This window comes from Lutjanus erythropterus, chromosome 12 (assembly GCF_056507025.1).
Source record: "Lutjanus erythropterus isolate fLutEry1 chromosome 12, fLutEry1.hap2, whole genome shotgun sequence".
Lineage (NCBI taxonomy): Eukaryota > Metazoa > Chordata > Actinopteri > Lutjaniformes > Lutjanidae > Lutjanus > Lutjanus erythropterus.
The window spans coordinates 1,495,561-1,514,541 of NC_139328.1; the positions used below are offsets into that span (position 1 = coordinate 1,495,561).

The 18,981-nt window shown below is 40.3% G+C and overlaps 1 protein-coding gene across 1 annotated transcript; it reads right to left on the reverse strand.

Annotated features, from left to right (window-relative positions):
• Nucleotides 1-1,272: 1,272 nt before the first annotated feature.
• On the reverse strand, nt 1,273-18,774 carry LOC146317263 (immunoglobulin lambda-1 light chain-like). Its single transcript, XM_084731939.1, has 6 exons — nt 18,551-18,774; nt 18,135-18,458; nt 6,386-6,433; nt 2,755-3,063; nt 2,548-2,622; nt 1,273-1,842 (listed from the first exon to the last, which is right to left on the reverse strand). The coding sequence occupies exons 1-6, from the start codon at nt 18,591-18,593 to the stop codon at nt 1,694-1,696; spliced, it is 948 nt and encodes a 315-aa protein (XP_084588065.1). The 5' UTR covers nt 18,594-18,774; the 3' UTR covers nt 1,273-1,693.
• Nucleotides 18,775-18,981: the final 207 nt, after the last annotated feature.

The window sequence follows — 18,981 nt, forward strand, 5'->3', positions numbered from 1 at the left end:
GGCCTCAACTCCCTACCAGCTCCTGCTGGTTAGCTGCACTATTTTAGTGTGAGAAGATGTGGGAGTGAGAGGAGAAATGTTTGAAAAATGAAGATTTCTCAGTAAAATAAGTGCTGATTGGTGGATCAGATACACGCTGAATTAAACACACACTCATAACACTGTTAATTCACCGTCTATCGTGTGTGTGAAGCTGTTTGAGGAGTTTTTTCAGCCGTCGCCAAAGTAACTACCCGCTTCGTTGCTTGTTTGGTGCTGGAGTGAGAGAGAGAGAGAGAGAGAGAGAGACGTCAAGACGAGAAAAAGACTGAAGACAGCTGGGACTGAGTTTGATGACCACCTAACTGTGGAATGTTTTCTTTGATTAGATCACATTTTCTTCTTCTTTTTTGTCCCGGCAGTAAAGATTTTGTCTCGGCGTCGCTCAAATGTTTTCAAATATCAAAGTTGTGTGATGAAAAAGTGCAGATGCAAAAGCACACGTTTGCTCCCCCAAATATAATAGTGGGGGTGCAGCTGCATCCGTTCACTGTTCACACATTTATGGTTGTGGCTTCAAAAAACAAGGTGTGAACGTAAAGTAAAGCGGAGGGGCCGATGGCGCCTTGGTCCCCCTACTTCCGGCACCATTGGGGAGAGGAGTTGATGAGTGTGTACAGCAGCAGATATGAATCTGTTCTCAGTGGTTATTAGGACTCATAAAAAACTGTTGACAGCCAATCAACACTTCCTTTCCTGCAGCAGACGGGCTGTGTGGGTTTCTGCTCTGCAGCCTCCTCACCGTTAGCTGCTCTTTTTCACATTAATAACACAATGACAGTTACAAGCGTCGACTCTGCTTCAAGAATCATTGCAGGAACTTCAGTTTGATTTCAGCGCTCAGTACTCACTGTCTCAGCTTTCATCTGTGTTATTCATGTGATTTCATGTCATTATTAATGTCATGAAGTGACACAATTATAAAAGGGGCTCAGCACTGAACCTGCTGGCACAGACACACCTACTGACTTGTATATAACAGCTATATGTTTGTGTTTGCTTCTCTTTCTTTAGCTTTGTTGTCCTTGTTTAGCTGTATGCTTATATTCAGATCTTCCTGTACATTTCTTCTTGCTGCTGTGTCAAAGTATATTGAGAGCTACTTACAAGCAGAGTCACATGACTTGTAGGCGTCAACATACACGGCCAATGAAGTGGATTGTGTTTGTGATGATTTGCTCTGAAGCCAAAGTGAAATCCATCAAAACAAGGATGTTTGTAAAACACATACACTGTGATTTTTCACTTTATTGAGAATGTTCCACTGAAAGAATTTGACAAAGCTGCCACACTCTGCATAATGTATTAAAAAGAAAGACAAGAAGAGAAAAATACTAGAAACAATCAAATATCTAGCAGACAGCTAATGATTCAGCTTCATTTTCTATGATTATACCAGTCACAATTCAAAGTGCAAATAAAGTGGAGGATGAAAATAAGACTAGAGCACAGAATTTACACTCAGTAACTGCAAATATATATGTGTATATATGTATTTATATTGTTAGGATGACTGTATCTAAGCTGTGCATAAAAAGAGACATTTTACAAGCAAGAAGAAAACATGAAAATGGACATTTGTGACTGCTGATCAAAGTGATCAATGAGATGAATTGATGAGATCTGATGGTGAGAAAAGGCCATCAGAAAACAGTCAGTCAGCATGTGTGCAGTTGGTGGACGGTCCCTTGTTTCTGAGGATCTTCAGCAGAGAGAGTCCACAGCAGAACACCAGACTCTTCACTATCAGCACTGTGTACAGAACACAGAGCAGCTTCACCCTGCACTCAGACTGGAAGGACACTGACAGACAGACAGACAGACAGAAGACAGACAGACAGACACACAGACAGACAGACAGACAGGTCAGTCTTCTCTCCACACTGTTTCTGTGTAAATTTCATCAGAATATCATCAGATTTTCATCAGTATAACTTGGACTTTTCCAGACGGGACAACCAGCTTTACATGAAGACGGGGGTCGGCTACAGTTTGAATCAAAGCTCAAAGGCCCTTATTAAATACAACAAGTCGGGGCCCCGCCCGGCTTTTTAGGGGCCCTAAACAGGATTTGATTTTCTGTTTGATCAAAAAGCAAAACTGGATTGTAAAAGAGGCTAAAAAGCTCCGTAGAGCTGCAGAGTTGGTGACGATTCTCTGTGGCTTCACAACCAGCAGAGACACCTTTCACTTTACACACAGTCATTAGATTCATTCTTCAGATAGAAATATTTATAGTGGAGCTTTAAGATAAAGTCCCCAAAGTTTTTCTAGCAGCCTCAAAGGCCAAAATGTGGTCTAGTGGCCCTAAAACTTGTCGAGTTTGTCAGATTGTGAAGTGAAAGCTCTCTCATTGGGATTAGTTGTGCTGTTGGACACTCTAACAGAATCAGGGAGTTTATGTTTCAATCCTTCAATGATGAGCAGAAAGTGAACAGACTGATATGCAGCTCTAACTGCAGCAGAACATTGGATCTGTCCGTGCAGAGAGGCAGCAGGTGATCTTACAGTCAGCTTGCTGCAGAGCTGGCAGGTCTGCTGGCTCTCTCTCTGGAGGACAGGAGGCTGCTGGAGCTGGAACCTCTGAAACACAAAAGGAGACAAATGTTTGGAGTCGCAGTGAGAAATGTCAGTCCTCTGCTCCTCTGCTCTCTTTGACAGCGTCTCCACATGAAGCTGAATCACTGCTGAACACAGTCACCAAGCCTTCATTACCTTGTTCTGTTTGGGCCTCCACTGTGTCCCCCTCGTGCTGGACGGAGCAGACGTATTTACATGTGTAGAGAGGGTCTCTATCTATCAGCAAGATGGCGGCGCTGCGTCCCGACTCTCTGAGCTCCAGCTGCTCTCCCTCAGCAGGGGGCAGCTCCTCCAGAGGACCGTCCTCCTTTCGTCTTTTCCAGGAGAAGCGGACCAGAGGAGGAAACATGTGTGAGGCCAGACACAGCAGGGAGCTCTTCCCCTCCAGGTGGGCTCTGGATGCTGCTGGGTACACGCTCACCACGGGCTTCACTACCTGCTCATCTGAAGTTTGACAGCAGCAACAAGCAGCACAGACACACATTCACACAGTCAACAGCAGCTTACAGCACTGCACTGCATTCAGTCTGATCCTGGAAACTACATGGACTCTGATCACTAAACTACTCATCAATACAGCACAAAGTTCACTACATATACTGGATTCACCTTCACATCAAACACACTCAGCACCTCATGGCACCACATGATAGATGGAAAATAAAGACAAGTAGACATTTGACTGTTCTTTCTTTCAATGTACAACGTCCATTAAGTATAATTCACTTTGATTTAATCTTCTGTGAATCTGCAGGACGAGTCCAGAACAAGTTTTACTACAGCCAGCTTATCTTATCTTATTAAACAATATAATATAATATAATATAATATAATATAATATAATATAATATAAATTTCTCATAACAATTTGAGATCATTTATCTGTATTATATTAATATACAGTTTTACAATAGAGGACATATTTACCTTCACATTAAATACCACTGTCATTTTAATTATTGTAATATCCAGAACATATTATGTATTTACCACAATATATTTTACTGTTATCATTAAAGAATAAATAAATACATCAATAATTTTCATAATGTCAGTAAGTAACACAGTTACAGTGATATGTTCAGATACTTTAAAAATACAATATTATTAAATATAATTATTGCTGTTAATCACAGTATCAGGCTGTGATTAATGTCAATGAATTGCAAATTTAAAATAGTTGTATATTAACTTCTATGCCATTAATTATTATATTCATTATTGATTAATCAAACATTCTAAAATGTTTCTCCAACAACCCGAAGATATTTAGTTTACTGTCATAAAGGAGTCAAGAAACAAGAAAATATTCACATTAAGAAGCTGAAATCACAGAGATTTAAGTTAAAACAAAAAAAAAACTAAGTGAAACAATAAATCGATTTTCAGAATAGTTTTTTATTAATTTAATAACTGTTCAGCTCTAAATATAATATAATATAATATAATATAATCCTGATGTTTGGTATTAAAGGATATATTATAAAATATTATAATAAAGGATGTTTACCTTTACATTAAATCTCGCTGCCATTTTATTGATAACAAAATATATAAAATATGATTAATTTACCAATATATAATCAATAAATAAACAAATCAGTTTAACAGTAATTTCAAAACTGTTTTTTTAAACTATAATTTAAATATTGATCCATTATTAAGATGATTGATGATGTTCAGGTATTTAAAATGTGAATAAAGACAAAACTTTATTGATCTGTGACAGAAATTCACTGTTGACACAAGACGACTATTTATTAATATAATATAACATATTTTAAAATGTAAAGATGCAAACACTATAAACAATAAATTTACTGTCATATATTAGAATTTATGTTGCATCATATCCCGTTTATATTTAGTGCATCTGTGAAAATAATATATTTGGATGTCGGATAAATATAATATAATATAATATAATATAATATAATATAATATAACCTTAAAATCTGTCCTGTCAGTTTAATCACATAATTTTATTATTATCAATATAAATAAAAATCATCATAACAATTTTAAACTGATACACAATTAACACAGTTACTGTGATATGATTAAAATGTGAATATTATGATATAATGATAGAAAATCATTTTTCTGTATTATGGTAATATTCATTTTATGATAAAGGATGTTTACTGTCACATTAAATATCGCTGCCATTTTAATGATTCCAATATCTATAACATAATTATTGATTTATCAGCTGAAACATTCCTGTAATCAGTAAAGAAACAAATCAATACATAAATGGTTTCAGAACTTTTTTCACAATAATTAAATTTTTTATTCACAATTCAGATGTTATGTTTAGGTATTTAAAAAATGAATAAAGACTGTTACATAATGCAGTACAGGAAATTAACTATTGACACTCGACTACTGTTCAATAATTTATATTATATTATATTATATTATATTATATTATATTATATTATATTATATTATTCAGGGTGTCCACAAAGTCTCTTTACAATTTAAAAAAATTATGACAAAATCAATTGATGAGATATGTTAATCAGATTTGTTCTATCTACTCAGAGGTTATCAAAGTTTTTAATCACATTGCATTTATGTATTTCAGGTACCTGTTGATGAAATAGTTTCTGTTAAATAAACTGTAAAATTGTCTGCTCCTCAAGAAAAGGCACAACGTGTATCGTGGTTTATTGAAACAAAATCGGATACGCAGACTCAGTGAAACTACAGGATTAAGTGTGGAAGACGTCCACCGTCACGTCCGTCAATTTGTGCATGAAACAAGACATTTATGGAGACAGGGACAGTGTTGGATAAAGGGAGGAGTGGACGACCAAGAACATGGCAAGAAATCGAGTATCGTCTTGATGAGCTTCATGCAACTAATGGTGTCCATATAGAGGAGGATTAAATGAGACAAAAAACTTCAGCATCTACCTTTAATTTTGTAATAATTTCCACACATTTGTCTGTTCATTTGCTTTTGTAATAAATTTGTTAAATTGTAAAGAGACTTTATGGACACCCTGTATTATATTATATTATATTATATTATATTATATTATTGTATTTACATACTTTCAGCAACATGTTTACTGTCATATATTTGCAGTTATGTTCAGTGTAATATATCTTTTATATTCAGTGTATGAAGTTAAATAAATAAATATATGTGTGTATGTGTTATATATCATCGTGTATCATGTACAGACATTTACATTTATTATATACATTTATTTTACTATCATATTCAATATCTTTTTGTCTTCATGTATAAATATATATTCCACTAGAAGACACACATACCATCATATATAATACTATTGTCATGAAGTAAATTTGAGCTTTTCAAAAATGATGAATTATCCTATACAACATATTCATTTATTAAAGTTATGGGCATTTCAGCTCCATTCACTGACAGATATTAACTGATGTTTAATATCATATATTATTTTGTTTGATAAAAACCAGAGATGGTGCTGAATTACTGACATGATCAAATACTGTATATTTGTAACTTTGACAATATCAGACCTTTCTATATAAATCAGTTTGATGTGATGCAGAAATAAAGACTAACTTCAGTTGTGCAGTGAGATTTAAACATCTTTTCAGGAATTATGAAGCTTTTTGATGTAACAAGCTGCACGGCTGCAAGAATTCTCTACTAATGATGAAAAAACTAACATGTAAAGACTGAAGCAGCAGAAACTCATTAAAAACACATTTTCAACTTGTTCAAGAAAACAACTGAAGGAAAATTAAGCTTTATTCTTACCTGTTACAAACAGTTTAGTTCCTGAACCAACGATGGGGTACCAGAGTTCTTCCTCAGTGTCACACAGTGAAAAGTGGTGATACAAAAACCTGTGTGCTGCTGAATGTGTCAGCTGAGGTGAACGAGTCCAAATAATGAAGCAGGATCATATTTCAGCTCCATGATGTGTTTCTCTAATGTTCATATCAACATGACTGTCTCTTCTTTTATTGTCTTTTTAGACACACTAGCAGTGTTGCTCTATGGATGCTAATGTCTGTCGCTGCACTTTTTGTGACTCCTGTCCCTGCTGAGGCTTTTCTGCTTCAAAAGCTCACAACATGTCATCATTACCAAGAGGAAATGAATTCAAATGAACAAATAGTGTATCTTTCCACTGAATGAAGCCTTAGCTTGATGCTCTAATGATTCCCCTCGTCCTAATCCACATGGAAAACATCCACAGGACCACTCTGTAAACTTCAACTCTTTACTTCAGCACAAAAAAAGATGCTTGACAAAAAGTCTCCAAAAGTGTCCAAAGTGTCCAAAAGAATCAAATGATGCCATTAAATCCAAGAGAGAAACGTTGATGAGAGGAAAAGAGGGAGAAGTCAACAAAGCGTGTGGCTCCACTCTCTGCTCGCCTGACTAACTGATCTGAGGTTAACCCCAAAACTCCCTCCTCACAGGAGCATCACTTCATGACATTAGAGGGCTGCACTTACTAGGAAGCAACAAACACTTACCTGATCCCAACCATTACCAATGAACACTAATGACATTTTTACACATTTCAAATCATTCACTTACTGCATTACTGCAAATATCAACTGAAATACCTGGAAATACTGCAAATATTACTTCCATACAATTAGATTTCACCATCTACAATCCATAATATCATGAAAAGATTCAGAGAATCCAGAGAAATCTCTGCATGTAAGGAGCAAGACTGAAAACCAACACTGAATGTCTGTGACCTTTGACCCCTCAGGCAGCACTGCATTAAAAACTGCATTAAAAACCCTCATCATTGTATAAAGGACACTACATGGACTCAGGAACACTTTGGAAAACCGTTGTCAGTAAACACAGTTTGTCTCTGCATCTACAAATGTAAGTTCAGACTCTACCATGCAAAGAGAAAGACATATATCAACAACATCCAGAAACACTGCAGACGTCTCTGGACCAGAGCTCATCTGAGATGGACGGACGCAAAGAGGAAAAGTGTCCTGTGGTCTGACGAGTCCACATTTCAGACTGTTCTCATAAATCATGGACGTCGTGTCCTCCGGGCTAAAGAGGAAAAGGACCATCCAGATTGTTCCCAGCACTGACTTCAACAGACAGCAGCTGTGAAGGTATGGAGGTGTGTTAGTGCCCATGGCATCATGGGTAACTCTGCCAGAAAAAATAACAAGAGATTTTGTCTAAAGTTTTCTTGGCACTCAGGTTCCCATCAGGCACTGACTCATGAGTTGAACTCAACACGTCCTCTCAGTAACACTGAGGCAAAACCACTTGTTCAAATGTGATCCAGTCTGGTGGGACATCTCACTTCCTGAACTGCACATCATCAAGAAGAAAATAAGTCTTAGGTACCTCCTTAGCCTCCTGCACTGATACTGCCACCTCCAAAGCACGGTTTACTGAAGGATCTTCTTGCTGCTTATGCACTAATGACTTATGACTCAAAGGGACCTCACCAGTTCCTGCCAGCATGATCTGTCCTTCACCCTCATTTTCTACACCTGTGTCTCGTTCAGATTTACCTCCTCCAGACGAGTGCACTCGTCTTGAAGTTCACCAACCTCAGTATTACTCACTGACTTTCAGACATCAGCCTCATCAGATGAAACTGAACTGCTGTTCCACTGGTTTAACAGGGAGTCAGGTAACAGGTAACCACAAACGCAGGGAAAACTTCAGGGAACTCTGATTCCAACTATGTAGTCCCAGTAGAGTGAACACTGGGGAAACACCAACTCCACCCAGATCATAACCCATTACATTATAGGATGTGCAACAACACCCTTCCTGAGTGAAGTCTGATTCACTCCAGTGTCACTCAGGATAGTAACTGGCACAGATAACCCATCATTGGAGTCACATAATGAGCTGTGAGAGATAAAGCCCTCATAATCTCATCACCCATCCTCCAACTTCTGCTCTACAGACTCAAGGCCTACTGGCTTAGCTGCACTATGCCTGATAACCAAACAGGGGCAGTCATTCTTCTTAAGGGGCCTTCACATGATAAGAAATTTGTTCTGGACTCAGCATGAGGCAGGGCACAGTAAGGCAAAGCATAGTGCTACAATGGCTTCGTTCTGTCTGCCTGGTATAAAAACAGCTGAGCTACCTTTAGCTCTGGATTTAGCTAAGTTCATAAACTATATGATTCACAGATCTTATAGTCCAATCTCACATTTTGCCATGCATTATGTTTACTAGATCTTAGTCTATTTTTAATCTTGTGTTACAGAGTTTAGAGAACCCTGAAGCACTTTTCTTCTGTCTTGTCTGGAAGGGAACCCTTGATGTGTGAAACTCTCGTGAGATTTATGTATGTTGTTCCTTCATTGTGACGATGTACAAATGTTAAAATGATCTCTCTCATGAGATCCAGCCACAGCAGCTGCTTGGACCAAATCAAGGGGTGTTTCCAAGTCTTGCAGCCGTGCCGTCTCTATCTCTTGGTTCATCGTCTCTGACTGACTACTGGATTGGGGATGGACAGGCTTATGGTGGCCCCAATGAGGGAGCAGAACTCCCGCCAGAATACTGACATGAACTGGGGCCCTCGATCCAAGACCACATCAGATGAGAGGCCATAAAGCAGAAACACATGCCACAGAACAAGTTCAGCGGTCTTCTTGGCTGACGGAAGCTTGGGTAGGGGCACAAAGTGAGCCATCTCGCTGAACCGGTCTGCCACCATCAGGATAGTGGTGAGTCCGTCTAATGGTGGCAGACTGGTAACAAAGTCCAGTGATATATGGGACCAGGGACGATGTAGCACAGGCAGAGATTGCAGATAACCGGCAGGGGCCTGGTGGGAGGATTTCTATTGACCTCAAACAAGTCAGGTGTTGACAAACTCTCTAGTGTCTTCCTCCAGGTTGGGCCACCAGAACTGTCACTGCAGGACCTCTTCAGTGCGTTGAAGACCTGGATGGCAAGTGAGCCGGGAGGAGCCGTGGGCCCATTGCAGGACATCAGACCTCAAGTCCTGAGGAACAAATAGCCGGTCAAGTGGGCAGGAGCTGGGACTGGGCTGATCCTCCAAGGCAGCTTTACCTCGCTCCTCCACCATGTGAACCAGGTCGTGAGGTTCTGGAACACCTCCTGTGGAACAACTAATAAAGCTGCTGGAATATATGATCAAAATATGAAATATGTGAACCTGGGCTGTGGTTTACTGCTCTCTTCCTGTCACAAACACTGTTTGACATCTGTTCATCTGGAGGTTTTTGTACAGGCTGCAGGCATCATTTCTCACTGTGGGGAGCTTTCTTCCAACAACGGCAGTAGTAGGTGGCTGAATGATGGAGTTTAACTGTCTGGATCTGCAACTCACAGCCGTTCTGTTTATTCACACCTGAAAAATCACCTTTCTGAGGATGTTTGTAGTCTGAGTAAACTTCACTAGTATTCCTGTTAATAGAAAGAAACAGTAGGAATGTTTCTGTGTCTTTCTTCTGGTACCAGAATATATAAGAGCCGTCACACTGGTCAGTGTTTCCACAGCTGAAGGAGACTTTTCCACCAACTCTCCTGGTCAAAGATAACTGATCCTGAATCAGCTCTGCTGCCATGGCAACCAGCGCTGTAGAGAAACAGACAGGTAGATGAAGGTTAGTGTGACAGTATTTGTTAAAGTTTGACTTTGTTGGCTCCTGATTGGCTGGAAACACTCACCTGAACACAGACAGCACAGAGCAACAGCTGGGAGGAAAAGCATTTTGTGCAGTGGTGTTTCCTCTGGTGAACCTGGGGAGAAGTGGCGCTCTGATGCAGCTGAGGCCAAACAAGGACGAGCTGTGAGATCAGACGAGGGTCACGTGCTTTCTAACAGGTCCTCAGACCTCCCATCAGCCCCTGCGGCCCACAGATAAGGCTGCTGCTGCTGCTGCTGCTGCTGCTGAAGTTTGTTGGTCTTGATTTGAATCTGAAAGCAGATGAAAAATCTGGGTCACCATGATGCAGATGTAACCCACCTGACATATGTTTTCACAAGTTAACAGGTATATCCAAGTATCTAGGTTCTCTATGAGGAGAACAGTGCGTGATAAGGCACAGGAATATACAAGGACATTATCCAAACCTTCCCGTAATGAACCACCAGATGCCTTTAAGTTAACTGCAGTATATTATTGTTTCTTTTACTGTCTTATTTTCAGTTATTCATTTTCAGTTATAACAATAACCTCACAAATGTTCTTTCATTCACAACACTACACATACCATTTTGTAACAGGAATCATGGACTTTTGTATACGTACTGGGCATGAACAAGAATTTCACCATATCCAGGACCAATTACAACTGAACTGACACAGACAAATTATTACTGATTACTGACACATTTATGGTCAAGTTTCACAAAAAACTGCTATGGCTAATTAACTGTCCAATCTGGCATCCAATTTTGGATGGGGCGATTAGGGATCAGACCCATCTTACTTCAATACAGTTTTTAAATGTTGGGGCCCAACAACAAAACAAATAAAACAAAAAAATAAAATGTAAAACATAAAACTGGAAACTGAGATCTCTGAATAAAACTGCTTTTAGTCTTTTAGAAATAACCAAGGAAATATGAAATTCAGTCTTTTCAATACGCTTTTCAATACCATGCTTTTTAAGAGTTTTTAAATGTTTTTTTTTTAACTATTTTCTATGAGCGCACCAGGTTCCTACCACTTTGACTCCCAAGAGGATGGAAAAGATGAAGGAGGTTGAATGTGATGAGTTGTGGGGATGAAGACCAGGGACGGTAACCACGGTGAAGGTCCAGTGAGCGATGACAGGATGATGATGATGGGGATGAAGACCAGGAAGCAGCGGGCGATGGCGACTCGAGCAGTACAGTTCTGTCATGAGTAACAGTCTCAACAAAAAAACACCCTGCACAAATATGCAGAATAATCACTCAGTTATCCATATCAACAGTAAAAGCACCAATATATCTCTGCATCCTGCACATAACAAAACCATTTCACATTTTAACAGCATTTCACTGACATTCTTTAAACTTATAACTCAATATTGTCTGTTCAGCTTAATAAACCAGCTTACTGAGGCATAACAATCACAACATGAACACAAAATATATAAAACATGTATTCAGTAAACCCTCCTTTTTACAGTGCACAGTATTTGTTCATCAGGGTATTAGCTCATCCGGACTGGTTTTACATCATATAGCAACAACTCTCAAGGTTAGCAACAACAACTGAGTGCTAATTAGCTGTTAGCAAGCAGCTAACTCACCGGGAATATTTGATACCACGCCGTTTTGACGGGGTCGGTAACTCCGTGGCTGTTGCATAACTTCTCTTCCAGCTTTCAAGAATATCTCCACGGTTTCATTACTTATTTTCTACTTCAATCCAAATGGTTCACTTGCTTGAACTTCCTGCACGAGGTTACCTGCTGGTGCTGCTGTTGAGCTCCGTGTCTCTCCTTCTAGGAAAAACATGAGAGTAATTCATCACACTGCACCTTTACACCACCAGGGAGCGCCAGTGGACCAAAATAACAGAGGGGTGTAGTTATTCTAAAACTGTCATACCTGTCTGGTGACTGTGATCTCATAATTGCTGTTCAGCCTACTTGGCTACACAGGCAAATTTTATAGAATATCAGAGTCACAATAATAACAAAAACACAATAATAAATATATCAACAAAAGTAAATGCACTCTAAAAATTTACCAGGCTACACTGTCATTTTTCTGGCCAGATTTAAAACAGGACGTGCGTCAGTACTGCAAAACATGTCATGTTTGTCAGGTCTCTGGTAAACCAGATCAGACCATTCCACCATTCCTGATTTATCTGATTCCAGTGGTTGCTGATCCATTTGAGCTCATTATTGTTGACTGTGTTGGTCCTTTTCCACACACAAAAGCTGGTAACAAGTGTCTTTTGACCATTATGTGCTCCGCAAGTCAGTTTCCTGAAGCCATTCCCATGCACAAAATCACAGCTCCAACTGACGTGAAAACATTGGTGAAGTTTCTTCTCTCTGTTGGGTTGACTAATACAAACTGATCAGGGATCCATTTTCATGCTGCAAATCAAGTAATGAAACAGCTTGAAACACTGTTGTTCAAATGTGTATCACCAAGATTCAGGGAGTGATTGAACATTTCCATCAGACTCTGAAGTCTATGCTCCACCCCCTTTTTTTAACCTTTACCTATTCAGGATACGTACACTGAGAGTGATGCTCTTTTGCAGGAAGGCCCTGATCACATTCACACAGTTACACATTCACACCTGGGAGCTGCCCAGTACAACCACAGTCTGATCTGCCGGCCACTGAGCAGCTCCACTGGAGCGGCTGGGGGTAAGAGCCTTGCTCAAGGGCACAATAGTGGTTGGAGTAAGGGAGGGGCAAGAGCTGCCTTTCACTTTCCCCACCAAAATTTATCCTGCCAGTCGGGGGATTGAACTGCTGACCTTCCAGCCTGCTTCTCTAACCTTTAGGCCACTGCTGCCTGGAGTCCAGTAAGGACTGGAATGAGAGTGTCTGTCTCCTCCTTTTTGCTGCTCATGAGGTGGTTCAGGAATCCCTGGGCTTTAGTCCAGCAGAGCGAGTGTTTGCACACACTGTGCATGGCCCTCTTAAAGTTTTGCAGGACAAATGGCTGGGTGATAGCAAACCATAAAATTTGCTTGACTGCGTCAGTGACGTTCATTTCCTGCTTGTGAGTTGGCGAAGCAAAACATGTCTGTTGCTCAAACAAAAATGAAAAGATGGTTTGATAAAGATGCTAAAAGCAGAACTTTCAGTCCAGGTGATAAAGTGTTGGTGTTGTTGTCTGTTCCTGGTTTGGCTTTGCAGGCGTGTTACAGTAGCTCCTATGTAGTCCAGGAAAGGTTCAGTCAGGATTACATAGTTGTTACTCCAGACCATCGATGGTGGAGTAGATTGTGTCATATTAACATGTTGAAGCCCTGCCTGGACAAGGAATCTGTTCCTCTGTCTTCTGTCAGTGAAGATGTTCTGGATTCTCTTTCTATTTAGTTGTTGTTGTTTCCTCATTGTGCTTCTGTGTTGTTAGTTTGTCCTCACTGTGTGGAACAACAATAAAGCTGCTGGAATATCTGATCAAAATATCAATCAATATCATATGAAATCAATCCTGACAGCAGGAAAGAAAATCAATCCCTCAGTTCAGTGTGTTTGTGACTCTGGCTGAGATGGAGGTGAAATATGTGAACCTGGGCTGTGGTTTACTGCTCTCTTCCTGTCACAAACACTGTTTGACATCTGTTCATCTGGAGGTTTTTGTACAGGCTGCAGGCATCATTTCTCACTGTGGGAAGCTGATTTCAAACAGCTACAGTAGTAGGTGGCTGAATGATGGAGTTTAACTGTCTGGATCTGCAACTCACAGCCGTTCTGTTTATTCACAGCTGAGAAATCATTTTTCTGAGGATGATTGTCATCTGACTTAACTTCACTAGTATTCCTGTTAATAGAAAGAAACAGTAGGAATGTTTCTGTGTCTTTCTTCTGGTACCAGAATATATAAGAGCCGTCACACTGGTCAGTGTTTCCACAGCTGAAGGAGACGTTTCCACCAACTCTCCTGGTCAAAGATAACTGATCCTGAATCAGCTGTGCTGCCATGGCAACCAGTGCTGTAGAGAAACAGACAGGTAGATGAAGGTTAGTGTGACAGTGTTTGTTAAAGGTTGACTTTGTTGGCTCCTGATTGGCTGGAAACACTCACCTGAACACAGACAGCACAGAGCAGCAGCTGGGAGGAAAAGCATTTTGTGCAGTGGTGTTTCCTCTGGTGAACCTGGGGAGAAGTGGCGCTCTGATGCAGCTGAGGCCAAACAAGGACGAGCTGTGAGATCAGACGAGGGTCACGTGCTTTCTAACAGGTCCTCAGACCTCCCATCAGCCCCTGCGGCCCACAGATAAGGCTGCTGCTGCTGCTGCTGCTGCTGAAGTTTGTTGGTCTTGATTTGAATCTGAAAGCAGATGAAAAATCTGGGTCACCATGATGCAGATGTAACCCACCTGACATATGTTTTCACAAGTTAACAGGTATATCCAAGTATCTAGGTTCTCTATGAGGAGAACAGTGCGTGATAAGGCACAGGAATATACAAGGACATTATCCAAACCTTCCCGTAATGAACCACCAGATGCCTTTAAGTTAACTGCAGTATATTATTGTTTCTTTTACTGTCTTATTTTCAGTTATTCATTTTCAGTTATAACAATAACCTCACAAATGTTCTTTCATTCACAACACTACACATACCATTTTGTAACAGGAATCATGGACTTTTGTATACGTACTGGGCATGAACAAGAATTTCACCATATCCAGGACCAATTACAACTGAACTGACACAGACAAATTATTACTGATTACTGACACATTTATGGTCAAGTTTCACAAAAAACTGCTATGGCTAATTAACTGTCCAATCTGGCATCCAATTTTGGATGGGGCGATTAGGGATCAGACCCATCTTACTTCAATACAGTTTTTAAATGTTGGGGCCCAACAACAAAACAAATAAAACAAAAAAATAAAATGTAAAACATAAAACTGGAAACTGAGATCTCTGAATTAAACAGCTTTTAGTCTTTTAGAAATAACCAAGGAAATATGAAATTCAGTCTTTTCAATACGCTTTTCAATACCATGCTTTTTAAGAGTTTTTAAATGTTTTTTTTTTAACTATTTTCTATGAGCGCACCAGGTTCCTACCACCCTGACTCCCAAGAGGATGGAAAAGATGAAGGAGGTTGAATGTGATGAGTTGTGGGGATGAAGACCAGGGACGGTAACCACGGTGAAGATCCAGTGAGCGATGACAGGATGATGATGATGGGGATGAAGACCAGGAAGCAGTGGGCGATGGCGACTCGAGCAGTACAGTCCTGTCATGAGTAACAGTCTCAACAAAAAAACACCCTGCACAAATATGCAGAATAATCACTCAGTTATCCATATCAACAGTAAAAGCACCAATATATCTCTGCATCCTGCACATAACAAAACCATTTCACATTTTAACAGCATTTCACTGACATTCTTTAAACTTATAACTCAATATTGTCTGTTCAGCTTAATAAACCAGCTTACTGAGGCATAACAATCACAACATGAACACAAAATATATAAAACATGTATTCAGTAAACCCTCCTTTTTACAGTGCACAGTATTTGTTCATCAGGGTATTAGCTCATCCGGACTGGTTTTACATCATATAGCAACAACTCTCAAGGTTAGCAACAACAACAACTGAGTGCTAATTAGCTGTTAGCAAGCAGCTAACTCACCGGGAATATTTGATACCAAGCCGTTTTGACGGGGTCGGTAACTCCGTGGCTGTTGCATAACTTCTCTTCCAGCTTTCAAGAATATCTCCACGGTTTCATTACTTATTTTCTACTTCAATCCAAATGGTTCACTTGCTTGAACTTCCTGCACGAGGTTACCTGCTGGTGCTGCTGTTCTTCTTCTTCTTCTTCGTGGTGTTTTATGGCGGTTGGCAAACAACGTTATGGTGCATTACCGCCACCAACTGGTATGGAGTGTGGATCGGGAATCTAACTTGACTCTACTAGCCCCGAAAAAAAAACACTAAAAGTTAGACAATTAAATACAACAGTTATATTCTCTTTATCAGATTTGTTCGTCTAAGGTACTGTAACAGTGCTTGATAACATTTCTCACTTGAACTTCTCTGTAAAATATCTCTTATGTCCAAATTCAACTTCATTTGTTTGAGGTTTGATATAAGTTCCCTTCTCTCACAATCATATTTTGGACAATGAATTATAACATGTTGTATAGTTTCCTCTTGACCACAAAAGTCACAGTTTCCTGAGTTATGTTTGTTTATTTTCCAGAGTGTGCTATTAAGTCCTGAATGGCCAAATCGTAATCTTGATATTAGAGTTTCCTCTCTGCGGGATCTTGAAGTTTTCCTCATCGCTCCTACTTTTCCTTGAATTCCATAAAGCCATCTGCCTGTTCTTTCTTCTTCCCATTGTTTTTGCCACCTTTCTTTTAACTTGTGCTTAATTATGGTCTTCATTTCTGATTTACTTAAAGGAACTAGTATGTCGATGTCATTTTTTGTTGTTTGGTGCTGCTGTTGAGCTCCGTGTCTCTCCTTCTAGGAAAAACATGAGAGTAATTCATCACACTGCACCTTTACACCACCAGGGAGCGCCAGTGGACCAAAATAACAGAGGGGTGTAGTTATTCTAATACTGTCATACCTGTCTGGTGACTGTGATCTCATAATTGCTGCTCAGCCTACTTGGCTACACAGGCAAATTTTATAGATGATTGATTATAGATGAGTGATTGAACATTTCCATCAGACTCTGAAGTTTATGCTCCACCCCCTTTTTTTAACCTTTACCTATTCAGGATACGTACACTGAGAGTGATGCTCTTTTTTGCAGGAAGGCCCTGATCACATTCACACAGTTACACATTCACACCTGGGAGCTGCCCAGTACAACCACAGTCTGATCTGCCGGCCACTGAGCAGCTCCACTGGAGCGGCTGGGGGTAAGAGCCTTGCTCAAGGGCACAATAGTGGTTGGAGTAAGGGAGGGGCAAGAGCTGCCTTTCACTTTCCCCACCAAAATTTATCCTGCCAGTCGGGGGATTGAATCGGAGACCTTCCAGCCTGCTTCTCTAACCTTTAGGCCACTGCTGCCTGGAGTCCAGTGAGGACTGGGATGAGAGTGTCTGTCTCCTCCTTTTTGCTGCTCATGAGGTGGTTCAGGAATCCCTGGGCTTTAGTCCAGCAGAGCGAGTGTTTGCACACACTGTGCATGGCCCTCTTAAAGTTTTGCAGGACAAATGGCTGGGTGATAGCAAACCATAAAATTTGCTTGACTGCGTCAGTGACGTTCATTTCCTGCTTGTGAGTTGGCGAAGCAAAACATGTCTGTTGCTCAAACAAAAATGAAAAGATGGTTTGATAAAGATGCTAAAAGCAGAACTTTCAGTCCAGGTGATAAAGTGTTGGTGTTGTTGCCTGTTCCTGGTTTGGCTTTGCAGGCGTGTTACAGTAGCTCCTATGTAGTCCAGGAAAGGTTCAGTCAGGATTACATAGTTGTTACTCCAGACCATCGATGGTGGAGTAGATTGTGTCATATTAACATGTTGAAGCCCTGCCTGGACAAGGAATCTGTCCCTCTGTCTTCTGTCAGTGAAGATGTTCTGGATTCTCTTTCTATTTAGTTGTTGTTGTTTCCTCATTGTGCTTCTGTGTTGTTAGTTTGTCCTCACTGTGTGGAACAACAATAAAGCTGCTGGAATATCTGATCAAAATATCAATCAATATCATATGAAATCAATCCTGACAGCAGGAAAGAAAATCAATCCCTCAGTTCAGTGTGTTTGTGACTCTGGCTGAGATGGAGGTGAAATATGTGAACCTGGGCTGTGGTTTACTGCTCTCTTCCTGTCACAAACACTGTTTGACATCTGTTCATCTGGAGGTTTTTGTACAGGCTGCAGGCATCATTTCTCACTGTGGGGAACTTTCTTCCAACAGCTACAGTAGTAGGTGGCTGAATGATCGAGTTTAACTGTCTGGATCTGCAACTCACAGCCGTTCTGTTTATTCACAGCTGAGAAATCATCTTTCTGAGGATGATTGTAATCTGAATCAACTTCACTAGTATTCCTGTTAATATCAAGAATCACTCTGAATGTTTCTGTGTCTTTCTTCTGGTACCAGAATATATAATCATCGTCACACTGGTCAGTTCCACAGCTGAAGGAGACGTTTCCACCAACTCTCCTGGTCAATGTTAAATCCTCCTGAATCAGCTGTGCTGCCATGGCAACCAGCGCTGTAGAGAAACAGACAGGTAGATGAAGGTTAGTGTGACAGTGTTTGTTAAAGGTTGACTTTGTTGGCTCCTGATTGGCTGGAAACACTCACCTGAACACAGACAGCACAGAGCAGCAGCTGGGAGGAAAAGCATTTTGTGCAGTGGTGTTTCCTCTGGTGAACCTGGGGAGAAGTGGCGCTCTGATGCAGCTGAGGCCAAACAAGGACGAGCTGTGAGATCAGACGAGGGACACGTGCTTTCTAACAGGTCCTCAGACCTCCCATCAGCCCCTGCGGCCCACAGATAAGGCTGCTGCTGCTGCTGCTGAAGTTTGTTGGTGTTGATTTGAATCTGACAGCAGATGAAAAATCTGGGTCACCATGATGCAGAAATAGAAAAAAACATTCATGTTAGCACAAACACATTCAGGTTGGTGGTGAATTTAGTAACACAGACTGTTATCTGTTGTTTAACAGCTGTGATGAAAATACAAAACTACAAATCCACAAAACTCCTCAACTGTGATTTGAAGCTCATGTTT

Excerpts from the sequence above, each read along its gene's own strand:
- LOC146317263 (XM_084731939.1), bottom strand. The coding sequence starts at position 18,593 with ATGCTTTTCCTCCCAGCTGCTGCTCTGTGCTGTCTGTGTTCAG. Across the intron at positions 6,434-18,134 it reads TTGGAAGAAAGTTCCCCACA|AACTCTGGTACCCCATCGTT; the intron begins GTGAGAAATGAT and ends ACACTGAGGAAG. Across the intron at positions 1,843-2,547 it reads AGCTCTGCAGCAAGCTGACT|TGTCCTTCCAGTCTGAGTGC; the intron begins GTAAGATCACCT and ends TCTGTCTGTCAG.